Source organism: Coffea arabica, chromosome 6c (assembly GCF_036785885.1).
Source record: "Coffea arabica cultivar ET-39 chromosome 6c, Coffea Arabica ET-39 HiFi, whole genome shotgun sequence".
Lineage (NCBI taxonomy): Eukaryota > Viridiplantae > Streptophyta > Magnoliopsida > Gentianales > Rubiaceae > Coffea > Coffea arabica.
The window spans coordinates 8,391,529-8,410,437 of record NC_092320.1 but is presented as its reverse complement, the minus strand read 5'-3'; the positions used below and the strand labels follow the sequence as shown (position 1 = coordinate 8,410,437).

The 18,909-nt window shown below is 37.4% G+C and overlaps 2 protein-coding genes across 4 annotated transcripts; one reads left to right on the top strand and one right to left on the bottom strand.

The window, feature by feature from the left end:
- The first annotated feature begins 8,308 nt into the window (after window positions 1-8,308).
- Window positions 8,309-11,400, top strand: LOC113692292 (myb family transcription factor EFM-like). The gene is made up of 4 exons (XM_027210685.2): window positions 8,309-8,853; window positions 9,286-9,924; window positions 10,128-10,204; window positions 10,592-11,400. Exons 1-4 carry the CDS (start codon window positions 8,661-8,663, stop codon window positions 11,096-11,098), a joined length of 1,416 nt encoding a protein of 471 aa, XP_027066486.1. The 5' UTR covers window positions 8,309-8,660; the 3' UTR covers window positions 11,099-11,400.
- Window positions 11,401-13,437: 2,037 nt separating this feature from the next.
- On the bottom strand, window positions 13,438-17,994 carry LOC113694076 (uncharacterized). Of its 3 annotated transcripts, none has more exons than XM_027212928.2 (9): window positions 17,741-17,992; window positions 16,999-17,097; window positions 16,412-16,848; window positions 15,716-15,779; window positions 15,548-15,601; window positions 14,971-15,039; window positions 14,763-14,828; window positions 14,614-14,682; window positions 13,492-13,851 (listed from the first exon to the last, which is right to left on the bottom strand). In XM_027212928.2, exons 1-9 carry the CDS (start codon window positions 17,849-17,851, stop codon window positions 13,759-13,761), a joined length of 1,062 nt encoding a protein of 353 aa, XP_027068729.1. In that variant the 5' UTR covers window positions 17,852-17,992; the 3' UTR covers window positions 13,492-13,758. The 3 variants fall into 3 exon arrangements, 2 of the variants coding, with proteins under 2 accessions (XP_027068730.1, XP_027068729.1); XR_011815796.1 differs by having other exon boundaries at window positions 13,752-13,851; window positions 14,614-14,697; window positions 17,741-17,994; XM_027212929.2 differs by lacking the exon at window positions 16,999-17,097 and having other exon boundaries at window positions 13,438-13,851; window positions 17,741-17,994.
- Between the last annotated feature and the right edge of the window lie 915 nt (window positions 17,995-18,909).

Sequence of the window (18,909 nt, the reverse complement as noted above, 5' to 3'; positions counted from 1 at the left end):
GCTTTTGCTAGCTTTTTTATGTTCAGTTTAGAACCAAAATGTTTGCGTATCTCATGCAAGTTTTGTTTGTTTGGATTGGGCAAAGCATTTCATTGCATCAGTTGATCTGTTTTTAGCAGCTTGCAAGAATCCAGGTGGAAGTCTTAATATTCTTTGTTCATTTTTATGGTGTCTTGTCCATCTCTATTGCTTGTTTTACTTGGAGGTGTTGTATAAATTGCTTATGATGCAGCTGATGAATGTCTATGGGTTTGTCTTTTGGAAAAGCTTGTCAAGTCTTAATCCTGAGCTCTCTGCAATTCTGAGCTTTTGCTGCCACATGGGTTCAGAGAAAATCTCATGTTTGTGGATGGACATTTGTGTAGTTACTGTCACGGTGAGTGCTCTTACAAATTTCTGTTACTTTTGTTCATGCAAATCATGTAGACTTCGACTAGAGCAGCACCAGCACTGTCAACTGGTGAAAGTCGAGACTGGTTGCTGCCATGGCCGTGGTATGGAAAATGAATGGTGTGTTTTGCAAGAATCCTCATCATAGGGTTGCGTCTCTACTGCCGTTTGGACCTATATAATTTATGAAACCGCGATTATGCTGCCAACAAAAAGGATGGTAGGTAACCTTTACAAGAAACAATGAACGGTTTGTCTGTCAAGAGGAAAATTACAGACTGGAAGGCATCAATTAGTGAAGCATACGTAATTGAGAACATTAAAAGGTGCACTAAGATTCACCAATCTGTGGCTCCATGTTGCATGCAGGGATGTTTCGGAGACCAGTTCATTGGCAGCGATTTTTTTTTTTTTTTTTGTTGAAAATAGATATCATAGAGCACGAACGAAGCCTCGTTTTGTGATTATAATCAAATTTTCGGAGGGTTGTATGCGAGAGATTTGTTTAATTACTTTTTTTCTTAACCTCAGCTAAAACCTTCCTGAGGAAAAACATAGACCAGTTCTAAATGGAATCACTAATTAGACAATTGATGATGCTTTATTAGACAGCTTGATTCAAGGCCGGAATCCAGCCCAAACAACCACCGACAGCTGCGTGGTATCCTTCGAGAGCTGGCCCAGAGCTAGGTTGATGGGAAACTGATAGTAGTTGCAAACAGGCTGACCTCCAGACGTTAAACTATCTTGGGCCTATTCCAGGCCAGCTCTAGCGACTAGAGTTCTTCTGGTTTCGACATTCTCAATAGGCAATGGAAGAATGAAAAGAGCAAAGAAACCACCAAAAAGGAAATATATATATATAAAATGCAAAAATTTTCCGTCGTTTGGGATGTATGAATAGAAAGGAGTAAGTTAAATGGGAGGAAATGAAAGGATAGAATTGCTAAAACAATTTTCTATAGAAAGTGGAGAAATTGTGACCTAAGGTATAAGGCTTAAGATCAGAATCATATTTGCCTCATCAATTGTAAATCATTCTATTCTTCCTAAATTTCTTCGTGAAACGGGCGAAACCTACAAAATCTCTGTCTCTTTCTTTTCTTTCCTCTCGTAACTTAAATTTTCTCTTCCTCTCTTCGTTCTCATGAATTCCCAAACTTGGCCTTAGCCTTTTTGACTATTTTGCTTTCATACTTAATTTTGTTAATCTTTCACCAGCAATTCGACTATTTATTTGAAAGGAGGTTTAGTGGGTTTTTTTTTGGAGGTTTCTGTTAATATAGCAGATTTATTGTGCATTTGGGAAAAAAGAATGTACAATAATCACAAGGCCCGGGTAAAAAAATTGGTCATGTTGTTCAATAAATGTAACAATCATATGTATTCTTTCAAGAATTTTTCCTCGACGAATTCTCCTTGGGCGGGCGGTGCTGGCATTTGCTGGTTCTATAACTCAATATTTCACTTCCAAAGCTTTGATCTTTTATCACAGCATAATCAAACGGGAATGACAAATTTGTATTTTAAGCACAGCTTATGTGTCATTGTCAGGATAAGCACAAAAAGGAATGATAAAAATTTAGGGTTTGGGGATTCCAACATGTATTTAAGTGAATACTAACTAGTTTTTTGGGTCAAACACGCAAACGTATTCTTCTGCCCCCCCCCCCCCCCCCCTTCCCCCTCCCCCCAAAAAAAGAAAATAGGAAAAGGAAGAGTATCTTCAAGGAAGTAATGGACAAGAAAAGGACTAGTAGCATATATTCAACTGAAAAATAGCCAATAAAGAATGCAGACGTTTTTTTTCTGAGACTGAAAATCGGCTTTATGAGCGATTCCGAACTTTTAGTTGACACTAGACGCGAAAGCTAAAGGGTCAGAGAAATGAATAACCATTTGTTAGACCTGTATTTTGATCCATCTCTATCAATTTCCTCGAATTCTTGTCTTCAGCAATACTCTAAACTTCATCTTTTGCTTGGGAAGGCGTCTTTTGTGAATGAGGCCGACCAGAGTGATTCTGAATTCATTCCCCACTTTCTCATGCTTCAGATGCTATACACCCTTTATGCTCCTGCCTTCTGCAGGTCAAACTCTAAAACGAATTTCGACACTTGAGCTACCACTAATTTTCTCAGACTCGTATATCTATGGTGAAAGCCATGCATCTAGTCTACTCTCATGACCTGGTTAATATATCTCAAACAAGACCAAAAAAAAAAAAAATCAAATTACAAATATCTTTTACTAGTCTATAGGCTCTAAATAGCTTGGCCATCCATGGCTTTACATGTTTAAACGATGATTCTTCAAGTAGGTTGTTTGAGTTCCAACCTCACTGCTCTTTTTTTTTTTTAAATCCAAACACACCTTCTTCCGCGTTGATTTCAATAACCCGTTTATCTGTGTAAGAATTTTCAAGGAAAAGTGATACTAGTATTTTATATGCGCACGATTCATTGCGATAGATACTAAAAGAAAAAAGAAGAAGAAGATATTTGCATGTATGTGTCTTTTGCACGGGCATGTAGCGATTTACATTCGCTTTTTACTTTTTTATAGGTAAACAACTCAATTTTCATTAACTAGTTAAATTTTCTCAAAGCTTTCATGGCACCAGAAAAAAAAAAAGGTGCCGGGGGGGGGGGGGGGGAGGGGGGATGAAATTCGAATATTAAATGGATAGTGGATAAGCATACATGCATAGAAGCGAGGGGAACGGCAGTCAGTGATTAAGGAAGAACTTTGGAGGAGGATAAGTATCCTGAAAATGTAAAAACCCCCAAAGCCAAAATCCATCAATCATTGACGCATAATGGAGCTTTGGTGGCCATATCGTCGAATCTAGCTATCCCAAATGAATTATTAGGAATTTAGTAGTAGTAGAACGATCGGTTTCTGGTGATGCTGGTCATCGTCTTCTGATACGCCCAGTTAAAATGATTCTTACGACAAAGCCTTACAGCCCGTAAATGTACCTGTCATTTGCTTTCCGCAAAGCCCTCTATACCAAGAATATTTCATATCCTTAATTATAATGCAGCAATAAAGATTAAAGACCATTCTTTCTTCCTCCTCACTTTACATATAGCCCTTTTGAATTTGAACTGGATGGAATTTTCAATTCTTTGATGTTTTCTCTCCTTTTTCATTTTTCAATCAATTTAATTTGTTAAAGCAGGCGCAACAAAGTCTTGTAGTTGGATTGGATAAAGAGGAATAGAATCTCTAAAAAATCGAGTATCGGTGTCTGAACTTTCATTGATTATTCTTATACTCCCCCCCACCCCCCAAAACTGCAATTCTTTAATTTCTTGGCCTTCTTCCAACTCCAACTAAACTAATAATCTCGTTGTGATCCCTTGCTACACGTACGTAGGTCCTTTGCAGCTAAGCATCTCCATAAAACACTGTATAGTATGTTAGAAAACCACTTGGCTTTTATGCATCTTCCAACTTCCTTAATTAGGCTGGCTTTCATTAGTTTTGTACTTTTATTAGATAGGCATCTGATCAAAAAGCCTTGGCATGCATGTATGCCTGCCAGGCTGCCTCACTTTTCCTTCTATAGTATGCTTGGGATTTTAGTTCATTAGTTCAACGAGCTAGACGTTTAGTTTGGTACTAGATTTTTGTTCCCTTGAAACTGATTTCTAGTCCTCAACTATAATCAAGATTACACAAAAAGAAAAAAGGGAAATGCTTGTAGCAATATATATATATATATATAAGCAATGGCAAAATTCAGTAAAGAATGAAGGCAGCGGAAACTTGAAAAGAACATCGGGGAGGATCAAACACCGAAGAATACAATGCTCCTACTTTGGGCTTTTCTTTTTGCAGAAACACACGTGATGGGCTTTGTAAAAAGTACTACCACAAGATAGGCTTTTTTTTTCCCTTTCTATGGGCGATTTTGGTCCTTGTGCAATCTTGATTCCGCAAATGGAGGAGAATTTATAAGCTCGTTTTCCCAAGATTAATCAGATTCTAAGAAGGAAGAGTTTTGTTATTGAAAGTAATCAAAGTAAGTTTTCCTCACCAGAATATTTGTTAACTGGGATCAACACTGTTTTTTTTTTTTTTTTTTTTACCCAAAACGGAAATTAGAAAGAAAAGGGAATACTCTAAAATACCCTTATTCAATGTAAGTAGCTGTTACTATAAACCTATCACATTTAATGAGAGTTGATTGTTTTTTTACCATCAATTCAAGTTCTCATAAAGTTGTACCATATTTAATGTGAGGGTATTTTAGAAAAATAGTAATCTAAATTTACTTTTCCAACAAAGTTAACTACTTTTTTTTTAAACTGTGTGAAAAAAGAAACAGGATTGTCAAAGTGGGACGGAGGGAGTATTAAACTAACTTGTGTGCTCAGAAACGAAATTCATGTTCTCATAGTTGATACTAAAAGTAAGTTAATTTCAACATACCATCTTAATTACTATATATTGGAATTCCAACGGCGACTTTAGATAGGATGATAATGGAAGAATTGCAGCAATACAGGTCGTCAGTTAATTTGTAAGTTTGAAAGGAAACATCCTATAGATTTCAGCAATTCCGCGGTTGCATGCATGCATGGAATTGTAGCTTGAAATTTGTTAGCTACATAAAAAATATATCTACGAAATCGATGGGCTTGAGAAATTTGTTATATAAACTGGGCTAAGAACAGCCTCCGATCGACGAATTGGGTGAAATATATGGACGAGTGGAGGAGCAATTGAAGGATGCAACGGCCTCCGCTGGTATGAATAGGGGGGATGACGATGAGGAGAAGGGTTTCTTTCTCCGTCTCACATTCTCATTGGAGGCGAATATTCTGTGGGTTGCCACTTCATACATATTTACAGATTTATAGGCCAGACAAAAGGGATATTCAGACAAAGGACGACGATATCGGGGCGGAATATCACGACACGTGTCTCGAGGAGAATCTCCGCCATCACGCATTGCCATGCCATCCAAATGCATGTCTTTTGATTCCCCAGACTAGACACTGAGCGCGGAGAGAGAGAGAGAGAGAATAAATTTAAAACAAAAAAAGGGAAATTGATTCCTAGCTAGGAGTGAATTTCATGCAGAGCAGTAGTAGTAGTACAGAATTACACGGAGAGAGATAGAGAGAGAGAAAGTAGAAAAGGAGAAAGGATGAAGAAATAAATAAAGAAGGGGGAGAGAGAGAGAAAGAAGAGAGAATCTGCACAAAAGGCGTGGGTTGGAGTCTTGTACGAGAAGACTGATCGTAGAAAGTGACCAGCCAACCCTCTTCATCGTCATGCCCCAATTGCCTCTTTTTATACTCCCACCAATATTATTATCACATTTTTGACAAAGGGAATTCTTGGCACTATTATCTCTCTGGTAGTATTTCGAAATTTGGAGTGCCGTTATCTATTTTTGAATTGAAAACTACTACTACTACTATAAATTTAATTGGGAATTAACCTCTCACTTTTCTTTTCAATTTTAAGGAAAAGGTCTCGAATCCAGAAGCTCTCTTTCTTTCTTTCGTACCATCCAATCCATCTCTTCTTCTTTTTCTTCTTCAAGAACGCCGCCCCGCTTCAAATAAGTTTTTTTTTTTCTTTATTCCTTTTTGGCTGCAAAATGTATATCGAGTTGAGCGTGCATCCTCTCAGTCTCAGCCTTGTAGTATACTCCTGGAATGTGTATATCCTTAGCCAAGAAGTGATGGAAAACCATTTTTTGGATAAAATTTGGAATTCATATTTGATTATTCACATGTGGATCCTGACCCAAGATCCGAACTTTCTCAAAAGAAATTGTGAAATATCAACAAAGAATCTTCCTACCTTCCTACCCACTTCATTAAAGTTAGTAGCAGAAGAAGATTCCCTCTTAATCTCCTCCTCCTTTAATGTCCTTTTTTTTTTAAAATAAAATATATATAGCTTATAGAGATAGAGATGCAAATATCCATAGGCTCCCTTTTAATTTTTAATACTTTCGGGTTTATTTTTTCTCCCCTTAATTTAGAATCGTAGAATTGGAACTCAGATATTCCTTGCTTGGAAGCAAATATTATATTCTTTTATAATCACTACTGTAGATATATTCCCTCCTCCTCCTCCTCCTCCTACTGCACTCAAATGCAGAACAATTATGCAACTTTTGAAACCAAAAAGTGAGCTGCTCTCTCTTGGCCGATTGATACTCAACACAAATTTGAATATATCCTCTCCTCCTCTTTTATTTAAATACTTAATTGCTGTGCGTACAACAAAGAAATTCTGCAAAAGGGTGGATGGTATATATTAATGGCAGTATATGCTCTGGCAAAAAAAAAAAAAAAAAAAAACCTTTTTACGTGTTATGAACTAGTAGTGTTAATTAGCTAGCTAGTGTGGTAGTAATTAAATCAGAATCATCTGAATTCAAACCAAAAATAAATAAATAAATTGCTTTTGAAGGATGCCTTAAAGAAGTACCATAACCGTATACGTGTGCTAAATTCTGCCGCTTGTCGCCTCCCTAGAGGTTTCCATTTACATGATTAGTCGATCACCGCCATTAGCTTACCTTTTCCCAAATTTTAATAATAATAAAAAGATTCACGGCCATTTACAAATCTTCTTTCATTTCTTCTTCTTCTTCACACACACACGCACTGAGACATACTATATTGATTAGGTCCAAAATCTTTTCGTTTTTTGTCATTCCCCCCCCCCCCCCAACTGTGTTTAGGCAATAAGACATTCCATTAATGGCACCATGAGAATAGTTGCACAATTCATTTTTTAGTTTTTTTTTTTAAATGGTAAGTGAGAGGTCTCGAATTCGCAACCTCTCTTTAACGCTCTATTCCCCCTACCATCCAATCCATCCGTCCGCTATCACCATCTAATAAAGCACTATTAATGTATAAATTGAGTATCATCTAATACAAGTATTAATGTACAAAGTGAGTTCAAAACAAATGCATGTTACTCAACTCATGCACGTGCAGCCAGTAGCTACATGTTTATGTGTTTGGATAGTAGATTATTTAAGATAATTTTGTGAAGAAAATACTGTAGTACTTTTTTGATGTGATGTATGCGAGATAAAAAGGTGATTGAAAAATATGTTGATGATACAAGCAAGTCAGTGTGTGTAAATAATGTGTAATCCAAACAAAGTGATTCAAATTATTTCCTTCAATATGTTACACTAATATTTGTAAACTATAGTATATGTTAATTCTAAAGGCAAACACTGCATGGCGGGGTTCGTCGCTTTCTGCCTGCATCAATCTTTGCTACTAACCTACCAAGAGTTGCTTCTTCCCAATTAATTTTGACACTGATCCTTATGTATCCTACTATAGCTATCAAGTATATGTCCCATGCACCATTCTTGCATGCATATTTGGTTTGTGCCACGGATTAAAGGTTATTCATGCCTTGAAGAATCATTTGGTACATGGCTACTTTTCTAAAAAGAAAAGAAAAAAATTGAGATTCCCATTAGGCCAAATGTGCTTTTTTTTTTTTTTTTTTCAATTGACAACTTTCTAAAAAATTCTATGCTAAACCAAGGCTTATGAACAAAATCCGAATACCGTGCACAGGGAAAAAGAAAAGAAAAAGTAAGACCGAGGAAGAAGAAGAAGAAGAATCATCTTTTCTGTTGGTGATTTGAATTCGTACAAAGACTGTCCCAAAGCAAAGCCGAGCCTTGGCAAAGGTTCTTCTACAACCAACAAGAGACACTTTCCCTAACCAGTAACCCACATGACCCACCCCGCAGGTGTCAGAGAGCTAAAAAAAGGACTCACAGATTCTTCTCTTCTCTAATCTTCTCCCAGCCAAGGCAGTAAGTAAGTAAAGGCACCCCACCCCTTCAGCTTCACACACATCTGATTTTTGGCTTTTTGCCTTTGCTCTTTGCAAGAAGTTACCATCCCTGCTCTTTATCTATCTATCTATCTTCCTTGCTTTTCCTTTTCTCTCTCATAACCTCTGCTTTATTCTCCCTCGAACTCAACCCTAAAAAGAAGACCATCCCCCTCCCTCCTCAATCCTCCTTGTGTTCACAAACAACATCCCTTTCCATTCTCTCCCTCCCAACACACACTCCCCCCCCCCCTTTTTTTTCTCTCTGTTTGAAACCAAGAACTAAGCAAAGAGGCCCCCCTCTCGCTCACAGCCTAATTCTTCCTATTTGAGCATGAACATTATTTTTGAGTAGAAATTCTTGTCGAACATCTACGTAAATTAATTAAATTATCAACTGCTGTTTCTAAGGATATACGTGAATGATGGCATCACCCTCAGAGCTTAGCCTCGACTGCAAGCCCCACAGCTATTCCATGCTTCTAAAATCTGTGGGAGAGCAGTCTGACCAGGCCCATAAGCTTGAGGAGTTTCTTTCTCGTCTTGAAGAAGAAAGGCTCAAGATTGATGCTTTCAAACGGGAGCTTCCACTTTGCATGCAACTGCTTACCAATGGTAATCAATCAAGGCTCACAACCATTTATGATTCCGTGTCACGCACATTTTCCCATTATTTTAGGCAAGCGTTCAGGCTTTTACTAATGCAACACATTTGGAGAAATACATTTGCCTTTTTGACAAGTTAAAGAAACAAAAATTGTAAATTCCAGATATTGAATATTCATGCATGTTCTTTGAAGTAGTAGTACCTAGCTTTAGTCTTCTTTTCGTATTTTCCATTGATAGGATAGAGAAATACGAGCTTTGCATCTGCACAAACTTATTTGTAGCGAATGAATCTATATAGCATCTGAAGTAGCTGGCTATTAATCTAGACATATGATTTTCACGACATAAAGAAGAAATAATTCACCTAAAAGCCTAAAGCTCTGAACTTTATTAACTTGTATTACAATCTTATTTGCTTTTAACTGTCCGGATTATCAGCAATGGAGGCTTCAAGGCAGCAGCTACAGTCCTACAGAGCTAACCAGGTGCCAAAGCCCCTCCTTGAGGAATTCATTCCTCTCAAGCATCCAAGTTCGGAAGGATCAGATAAGGCGCCAACCATGTCTGACAAAGCAAATTGGATGACATCGGCACAACTATGGAGTCAAGCAAGTGATCAGGGAACCAAACAACAATCCCCCGTGACATCTCCTAAAGGAACTACCGATATTGGTTTTGGTGCTGTCAATCCTAAGCAAGTTTTGGACAACAAGCAGAGAAACGGAGGAGGAGCTTTCCATCCATTTTCCAAAGATAGATCAATTTCCTGTCCATCCCACGCTTTAAGGGCAATCCCGGATTTGGCCCTTGCTTCTTCTCCAGATAAAGATCATGCGGGAGACAAAAAGATCATTCCGGAAAGCGATTTAAGGAGAGAAAGTTCTTGTAGGGTTAACAATGGCAGTGGAGTAGTATTGGAACAAGGCAAAGGAGCTACAACTGGTCAGGCTGATTCTCAAACAAATAGCAATCCCAACACTACAAGCAGTCAGACCCACAGGAAGGCTAGGAGATGCTGGTCCCCTGATCTGCACAGGCGATTTGTTAATGCACTTCAGATGCTAGGTGGCTCCCAAGGTACTACTAATTTTTAAACAAGTATCTACTAGAAAAGTGGTACTAATTGATGTTGATGGTCAAATGGCATAGCCATCATTATTATTAGCATCGTTCGGGAGTACTGATATATCATGGAAGAAATTACTGTAGTGCAGTTATTATCATGTGACTGATCATCAGTAGTCTAATCTTTTGGATTTGTTTGTGGTTAATGATTGCAGTGGCCACCCCAAAACAAATCAGGGAACTGATGAAGGTTGACGGCTTGACCAATGATGAAGTTAAAAGCCACTTGCAGGTTGATCTCTAGTACTGAACTGCTCTCTCTCTCTCCCCCCACTTTTTCTTACAGGCAGTGCACTCTGAATTGCTCTCTCTCTCTCTCCCCCCACTTTTTCTTACAGGCAGTGCACTCTGAATTGCTCTCTCTCTCTCTCCCCCCACTTTTTCTTACAGGCAGTGCACTCAGAACCGGAAACAAAGTACAACAGACATGCATGTCTGCATGAAAGACTCGATCTTTACCATTATCCTTCTTTTGTCAAAGTTGTTTTGTAAACTATTACTCTGCAATCAAATCTGCATATTCAAATAAACATTGCAAGTCATTGATCCCTAACAACAACAACTGCTCTACATTGCTGCCGCTCTTCTCATGTTACCATTTGTCTGATTGGTCTTACAGAAATACAGACTTCACACAAGAAGGCCTAGTCCAAGCCCACAAGCTGCAGTATCTGCAGCACCCCAGTTGGTGGTTTTAGGGAGCATATGGGTTCCGCCAGAGTATGCTACAGCAGCTGCCGCCGCCGCCCATGGAGGAGCACCGACCGCCCTTTACGGCCCACATCCAACTACCCATGCATCGGCTCATTACTGTGCCACCCCAGTGCCCCAAGAATTCTATCCTGCTCAGACTCCTCCACCTCAGCCACCCCATCACCAGTTGCACCACCACCCTCTCCACAACCAGCTCCATGTCTACAAGCCACCCTCACAGACCCAAAGCTCTCCTGAGTCTGATGTCCGCGGCAACGGCGACCGGTCGGAGAGCATCGAGGATGGCAAGTCGGATAGCAGTAGCTGGAAGGTTGACAGCAATGGTGAAAATAATGCTGCTGAGAGAAAAGTTTTGGTGCTGAGAGAAGACGGTGAAGAGAGCAATGGAAGTGAGATCACTCTTAAATTCTGAGTTCTGACATTTTTTTTCCGGCTGATTAGAACTATTAGGATTATAGTTAATCAGTATGATTCAGATTAGATTAGATTAGATCTAAAGCTTCTAACTGTTGATGATAATTGATAAGATCCTTTTACTATTGTACTGGACGTGGAGAGGAGGGTAAAAGTGGTAAGCAGTCACCAATATTTGCTGGGCATAAACCGAAAAAGTCAAGTAGTTGTTTGTTTGTTTCTGTCGATAATTCCATTCTAGTAGTATGTTTCGACTCTCGATGTCCTGTCAACAACAAAATGTGCAGATTGGATTTTTAACTTTTGGTTTTCGGCAGTTTTTTTTGTTTTCGGGAGTTTTTTTGTTTTCTTTTACATGTATTTTCTTGATTTGACAGATTTGCCCCCTAGTTTCGTTCCTGAATTGATAGTTCGATACCAACTATAAGATGCTGCAGTTTGTATTTTCTGTAATTGAAGGAGAAAAGCAAGACAGAAGCTAAAACTTTTTGGTGGCAATAAATTTGATTACCAACTAGATTGTAGCTCATTCCAGTCTAACTTTATTCAAAAAAAAAAAAAAAAAAAAGGGTTAGCCCGTAAACACTAAATGGGCATTCACCCTAACAGTAAATCCACATTAACTGCAAGACAAATTTTGAAGAACAAAAGTCAAAAGGTTAGAAAGTAAAACAACATTGATGCTTTTTGCTAAAGAACCTTTCATGATTCATCTAGCCATAAGTGACAACTCAAATTTATTTTCTTATTATTTTTTTTAACACTGGATAGTTTGCCTCGGAAAATATAAAGAGTAATGAAGGTGATTTTTTAAACCTTCATTTTGTGAAGTCGTGGATCTAACGAGGAAATTGACAATTTATCCAATGCACAAAGTGAAAAAAACATGTGCACTTCTACTTAGTTCAGGCATTGTGCGGTTTAGTTTAATACGGAGACTTCATTTCTTTTTTTTTTTTTTGTTAAAATCACCAAGCTTCAATTCAAAATTGCGGACAAAAGTAAACAAATGAAAGGGAAAAAAACAGTGATTTTGCACAGGACAATGAAGAAATTCAACTTGCGTTACTAGATGAAAAATGTTACCGATCATAATTGAAAATGGAATTAAATCAAGTCATTAACCACGAAAAAGGGAAGGAAAACGGTTCCAACAATCAAGCCCGACAGAAGCAAACTAATACCAAGCACCGAAAGGGCTATAATCCAACTCCGTTCCAACTCAAAGTCTAAGAAAGCAAATGCACGATCGGCACGTATCTCTAGCCCCTCTTCTTTTCTAGTTTGATTAAACGGTTCAGTAGACAACCGTTTTCTGTGAACTATGCAGCATTCACACTGCAGGGTGTATTCCTGCATCACGAATCGATCTCAATTCCAAATCACCTGCTAGCCTAAGAACATCATTCCATGGCTCCACCATAATCACACTATTCGTTACCTCTTTCCTCTTAATAGGCTACAGCCGGCTTTTCCATTGGGAAGTAAACAATTTTGGAAGGATAAAATGGTCGATTTTACTTGGGCATCACTGCATGGAATAATTACGAAAACAGCTCAGATTGAAATGGAAAAAAAAAAAAGGGTATGTACCGTTAGATCATACCAGCATTTTGACACTTCTCCGGCGTGACCAGATGTACCCACTTCAAGTAAAACTCGAAGTAGATCAGTTGAGAGCCGATTAGAATTGACTGAACAAGGTTCTCCATCTTCACACTTCTTCTTGCTCGAAAGCTACACAACTCCTTGCTTGAGGGAGCCAAGAAGACTGCCTCAAATCATCTCAAGACAACCTTGCACCAAGGTAACTCTCCAGCGCAACAACAGGCACAAGGTGATGCCATTTCCTCCTATTCCGTTGTCCAAAACAACTCCCCTTCAACGGCCTCCTCAACTGTATATCAATGGCAGGGCAGGCAGCACGGCCCACAACGAAAGAAAAAGGAACCTCACAGGATCCAGAATGTACCTTCCAGACCTTATATTATCTGTTCTCCAGATTGTAGGAGTGGCCACGAACCATAACAAAAATTATAGTCCTTCAACAAAAGTACAATCATATAATCCTTGAGTTTGGTTTTCATCACGTGGATTTCCAGAATGAGAAGCTGCAAGCCTATTTTTTTGGGGGAAGGGTGAATAGAAGATGCTAATAAAAAGATCACTATGTAAACTGGACGCATAATGCTATGCAATCCAGCTTCATTGATACGGCTATACAAGCCCACAGTTTGGCAGGAGCAAGCCTTTCACACAACCACAGAAAATAACAGGTTACAGAACAACTCGCACAGCATTTTATGCTTTTAGGTGTCATTCAAACACACAGTAAACTGTAAGCCAAATTCCTTTCTATTTTAGCTCAAAATAGAGCAATAATCACAAATGTACCTCCAAACACGTCACACGTTTTACCACCTTTTTAAATTCATCTCTCCCAAACAAAATCATCTCATTAAAATTTACAGCATTCAATCCCCTAAAGCAAAAGATCGGAACTAACAAGGACTGACCATCAGATGACTCTGAGAGTTAAGTAAATAAATTATAAAGCACAAAAGGGATGACTTGAAAGGCATTACATAGTACACATATTTATAACAATCAATGAATTCATAGCTGCATTACAACTAGAAAAAAACTCTTATGCCTGACTTAAGCTTGTGCACTGCCATTTGTCAAAATACCATCCCTTGCACCCATAACATCCCCATATTCCACCTCAGACATTGTTGAACTAACAAGAGCCTGCATGAGAAAAGTTCAAGAAAATCTAAACATTTAACCACAAGTATTAACCTTTAAAGATTGTGCAAAAGCACCCATTGTTTGAAATGAAAGTACACATAAATGCAAAAATGCACATAGTTATTTGCCCTAGATCAAAGATTTACTCATCACCAATGTCAAGACCAAAAGGCTATCCAAACAATTAAACCCACAAAGACTAGGAACACACAGAGGAAGGCAATGAACAGTCTAGGTGACTGAAAAATTGGAGAAGATAATGCCTTCATTAGGAACTAGTGCACATTGCCAGATGTGAAGAAAAAAGATGGCATTTTGTATAAAGAAAAGCAACAAGCTGATAACACAAGATTTGGTATCAAAGTTCATGCTATGTCAGGACAATAATAAAGCATATGAAGAATACTTAATTCAAAAATCACAAATGCATACTGTTACATTTAAAACAGATCAGCTAACAACCACAACTTTTGCATGCTCAAAAATGACATGGACAATCAGTGATAACCAAATATGATAACAAGAGACAAGACAACATCAAGCATATACTGTTGGATATACAGAAGAACCAGGCCCTTTAAATCCTATAATCCTAAATTCCTAATTGTTCAGATACTGCAAGAGTATAACAGGGGCATCCAATGCCATCATTTATATGCCATTTACATACTTGATAATACAGGAGTCCAGCTGTTATTATATTGCAAAACACGAAGACTATAGCACATCATAAGCATTAAGAATAGAGTTTAATGGAATAACCTGAAGCTCGTGCTCAGAGTGCTTAAGCCTCTCATTGCAGTCTCTTACTTGCAGGTAAAATTTGTTTAACTGTTAAATCAGAAACTAAAACTATGAAGTCAAGTGTTTCATCGACATTAGCTAAACAATGAGATGCTTACAGGAATTACCTTAGCCAATTGCATCTGCCGATAAGAAGTCAGTCGTTTAGCTGCCGTCAACAAGTCCTCCAATTTCTACAATCATCATAGCATTCTCATCAGAAAATTGGAGAAAGGATAAATTGCCAATTATTACTAAAACAACTAAAGCAAGCAAGACAGCTGAGGAGGAAATGATAGTGGACTGCAAAAAATATATCATTGTGGGAAGTTCAACCTGGGATTTCTCCTGCAATTTCAGAACAAATACATTTTTCTCTTTAGCCAACTCTTCCATCTCAGATACCTGGAAAATAAACAATACCTGAGTTTCTATCCATCACAACAAGTGCAATTGAGGCACCATGGCCATTAAAAGTAGCCTTTTAGCTCATTACCTCCAGAAAGTTCCAATACATAGAGCAAAATAAAACTTTCTGCACAAAGTTTCAGTTGGCTGTGCGATAATGATGAAAAATTATGACACAGATAATGTGAATTTTTAGATTATTATACCACATGAAGAAGGTAAATAGGCACAAATTTAGTTGGCCATGCAACAAATTGCTAGACTCGCCCTATTCAACTTGTACCATCTTTCTTCCCCCCCTCCCCCGACAACCCTTAATTTGTAACACTTGTAAAAGCACACAAATAAAAAATCCTAAGCAAATGTTAGAGCTAGAAGGAGGAAAACTTGTAAAGATCGAATAAAACATCATTAAAGTACCTAATTTCAGGATCAGTTGTAAAGTTGCAAAAACTTAAAGCATCAGAATATTTCTCTTGTGAACAAATCCAAATCTATGACATACCTCCTTCTGAAGTTCTTGAAACTTTTGATTTGATACCTCTAGTTGCTTTGTAACCTGTTATGTTGAGTTTAAAAAAATGACATCAAACAGGGGTTCCATGTCAACTGAAAAATGTTTTCTGCAGAGTGTATGAACATGTCACGTGGACCAAAAATTATGAGTCTCTACCTCAATATGATCACCACTAGATTGTGACAAATGCTCTCCTTTACCATGCTCATCTGTATAAGATCTGCTTAAATCAATCATAGTTAGATCTTCATTGTTTTGCATGAAATATAACAAAAAGATAGGAGCTGCAGTTGGCAGCACGGAAGCAGAGATCTAAAAGCTAAAAGCTGGTAAACCCCCAATAAAGCATAGGCATGACTGCCCACCTTCTACTCTGCAAAATGTAACATTTGAAGATATATGAATGCACTTTCTACTCCTCATGAAGCATAAGTTCTTTTCCAGGAAGTGGAGTAATTGCTAAAACAGAGAGTACACTCCAAGGAATCGGTCATGACAATATTTTCAGACTATATCGTACCAATCAAGACAATGATTCAGCTAAAACAAACTTGTTACACATTAAAAATTCAAGCAACATGCTAATCAAGAAGATCATACAAACAAGTTCATTCCACTTCATCACGTATATGATCAGCCTGGGGGGAGGGGCATTTTGTTGTCAGGTGGAAGGGTTTAAAAAACAACTAAAGCAGGAATACAACACCACGAAATCTGCTCAGAATTCAGACATACTGTTTAAAGAAAGCACCTAAATATGATATAAGATCTTATATATCTTTTGTACATTATCTCACAACCAAAACATTTTACTGATCGCAAATAGCATCCTGGAATCAAAATATATGTTACCTATCCAGAAACTTAGGCATTTGATCCTTGTCCCTCTCAGAAGATTTGTGGTGATTGTTAGTCCTCTGTATCTCCTTGTCCAGAACCCTGCCTCTTTCCCAATTATAGTCATGGATCCTTTCACGCTCTCGTGCAACAATGTCCAAACCTTTATTTTGATCCCGAACTCTATCTCTATCAGCTACTCGGTCCCTTGATCGATCACGTTCACGTAAATGATCATATCCTCTTTCTCTCTCTTCATCAAACTCAAGTGATCGTTCTCTATGATTATCCCGATACCGGTCTCTATCATGATCATAATCCTTTTCTCGAGATCTACCCCTATCAGCATCAAAGTCCCTCTCTGAATTTCTTCGAAAACTTTCACGACCAAAATTGGATCTCCCGCCTCTAGTCCTCACTTCATTTACCCGGACTGTACGCCCCTCAATAGTCTAATTGAAAATCAAATGAAGTTTCACTAAAACTTTAATATAACCAACACCATAAGCATATACAGAAGGGTTAGAGACACAAAAAAAAATAATAAAAAAAGAAGAAGAATAACTAGAACATATTAAATCAGGACACAGGAAGACAAATACCCCTCCATCCATTTCATCAATGGCACGCATTGCGGATCGAGGATTTGTGAATGTAACAAAACCATAGCATTTTCCTCCAACAGTACGATCATTAATTATCTGGAATACAAATTATTTGTCTTTAGCCACAAACAAACAGCATAGAAAAACATTGAGTATATATACATCAAAATCTCCTTCACAACTGCTGCATAAACAAAAAGTAAACGGAATGCCTAATTGAAGCAAACCAATAGTTTTCTTCAATACTGCAATTTTTAAAAGAAGAACAAACCTACTAGATCATTAAGCATAAAAGAAAGGTTCTAACGTAATAACTCCCAAATCCTGCACACATATTTTGGACACATGGACCTGTTTCAAAATGTTACTCATCCTGTTTGAAATCATTCTCTTTTCTTTTCAACAAAATTTGAAGCACGCCTTTGCATCCAAAACGATTGCCATATATTACCATTTTAGGATATTAATCTCCTCCCTGTAGATGTAAAAATTGATCTAATATCATATTTGAACGACATCAATTCTTTTCTGTATTTCTAACTAAACCAGAATAGCACATATGGGAGCTTCAACTGTATACAATAGTTTCCAGTCATACTGGAACAGTATCAGTCATTCAGTTCTCTCAATGATTGTGAGCTAAAGTAACCCTTGAAGAAAATTGAAAATTTTGAAATGGTATAATACCCTAGCTAAGCTGTTTAAGTGCGTTTTAAGTAGTAAGTTTAAGTGCTCCTACCTTGACAGCAACGACGGAACCGTAGGAATCGAAGACTTGCCGGAGGCTGTCTTCGGTAGAGTCGTACGGAAGCCCTCCCACGTATATTGAACTATCATCGTCGATCGTCATTTTCTGATTTTCAGAGGATTTCCCTCGCCAATATCAGTATATCACCAGCATCCACCGGGCAGCCACCGCGGGATTGTTTAGGGTAAATGGCACTGGACCCCCTTACAAATCAGCCTATGATACAGTTGGCGCATAAAATCGTTTTTTTACGGAGATTACCCCTTCAATTATAATATATGCATTTTTTTTCTTGTACACGAACAAATATACATGTCAATAGGTAGGGTTTAAGTTGCATTTTTTTAAATCCTGACCAATTAAATTGACTTGTATCCAAATCTAGACCCTTATGGGTCTGAAAAAGTAAATCCAAACCCAGATCCTTGTATGTTTATGTATTTAATTGGTAACTATACGTAAATATTTCTCTAGACATATAGCAAAGAACTAAAGTAAAAATATTTTAAAATATACATAGTTTAAAAAATTATATAAATACTATCCAATTTTTTTTCAAATAATAAAATTAACATTCAATAAGTTGAATGCAATATTATGAATTCAAAAAAAGAATTATTATGAACTACTTCTATTTTGACAGTGTTTTCTTAGATTAAGAGCATATTCTTTAATCTAACGATCATGAAATTACTGTAATCGATCCAATCTAATATATAACATTAGATTAGTTTATAAATTTACATATATATATATATCTGGGTAGGATTTGACTTGGATTTGAGTTTGGGTATGGATCATAGAAAATCGAACCTTACCCAATTTCATGACATTTCTACAAGGTTTGGGTTTGAATTTGAAAAATTAAATCCAAATCCTATCCAATTATATTGGACCTAGGCTGAATTTGGATAAGATCCAACCTATTACATAATATAAATTTGATTTTAACATATGAAGTTTTGGTTGAAAAATCCACTCTTTGTTTCTTTAAACTTTTTTCCATTTTCCCTTCTTTAGTAGTATTGGTTGGATATATTTTTCTACTATAAGGTGCATTAGAATTTCTTATTTGAACATGTATGGCCGGGTTCAAACTTTCATTTCTGGACAAATTTAAAAAAAAAAAGTGTTTATCAAGAAATTTATTTTTCAATCAA

Excerpts from the sequence above, each read along its gene's own strand:
- LOC113692292 (XM_027210685.2), top strand. The coding sequence starts at position 8,661 with ATGATGGCATCACCCTCAGAGCTTAGCCTCGACTGCAAGCCCCACAGC. Across the intron at positions 8,854-9,285 it reads CATGCAACTGCTTACCAATG|CAATGGAGGCTTCAAGGCAG; the intron begins GTAATCAATCAA and ends CCGGATTATCAG. Across the intron at positions 9,925-10,127 it reads GATGCTAGGTGGCTCCCAAG|TGGCCACCCCAAAACAAATC; the intron begins GTACTACTAATT and ends TAATGATTGCAG.
- LOC113694076 (XM_027212928.2), bottom strand. The coding sequence starts at position 17,851 with ATGACGATCGACGATGATAGTTCAATATACGTGGGAGGGCTTCCGTAC. Across the intron at positions 16,849-16,998 it reads TTGATGAAATGGATGGAGGG|ACTATTGAGGGGCGTACAGT; the intron begins GTATTTGTCTTC and ends ATTTTCAATTAG. Across the intron at positions 13,852-14,613 it reads ACTCTGAGCACGAGCTTCAG|GCTCTTGTTAGTTCAACAAT; the intron begins GTTATTCCATTA and ends TTTCTCATGCAG.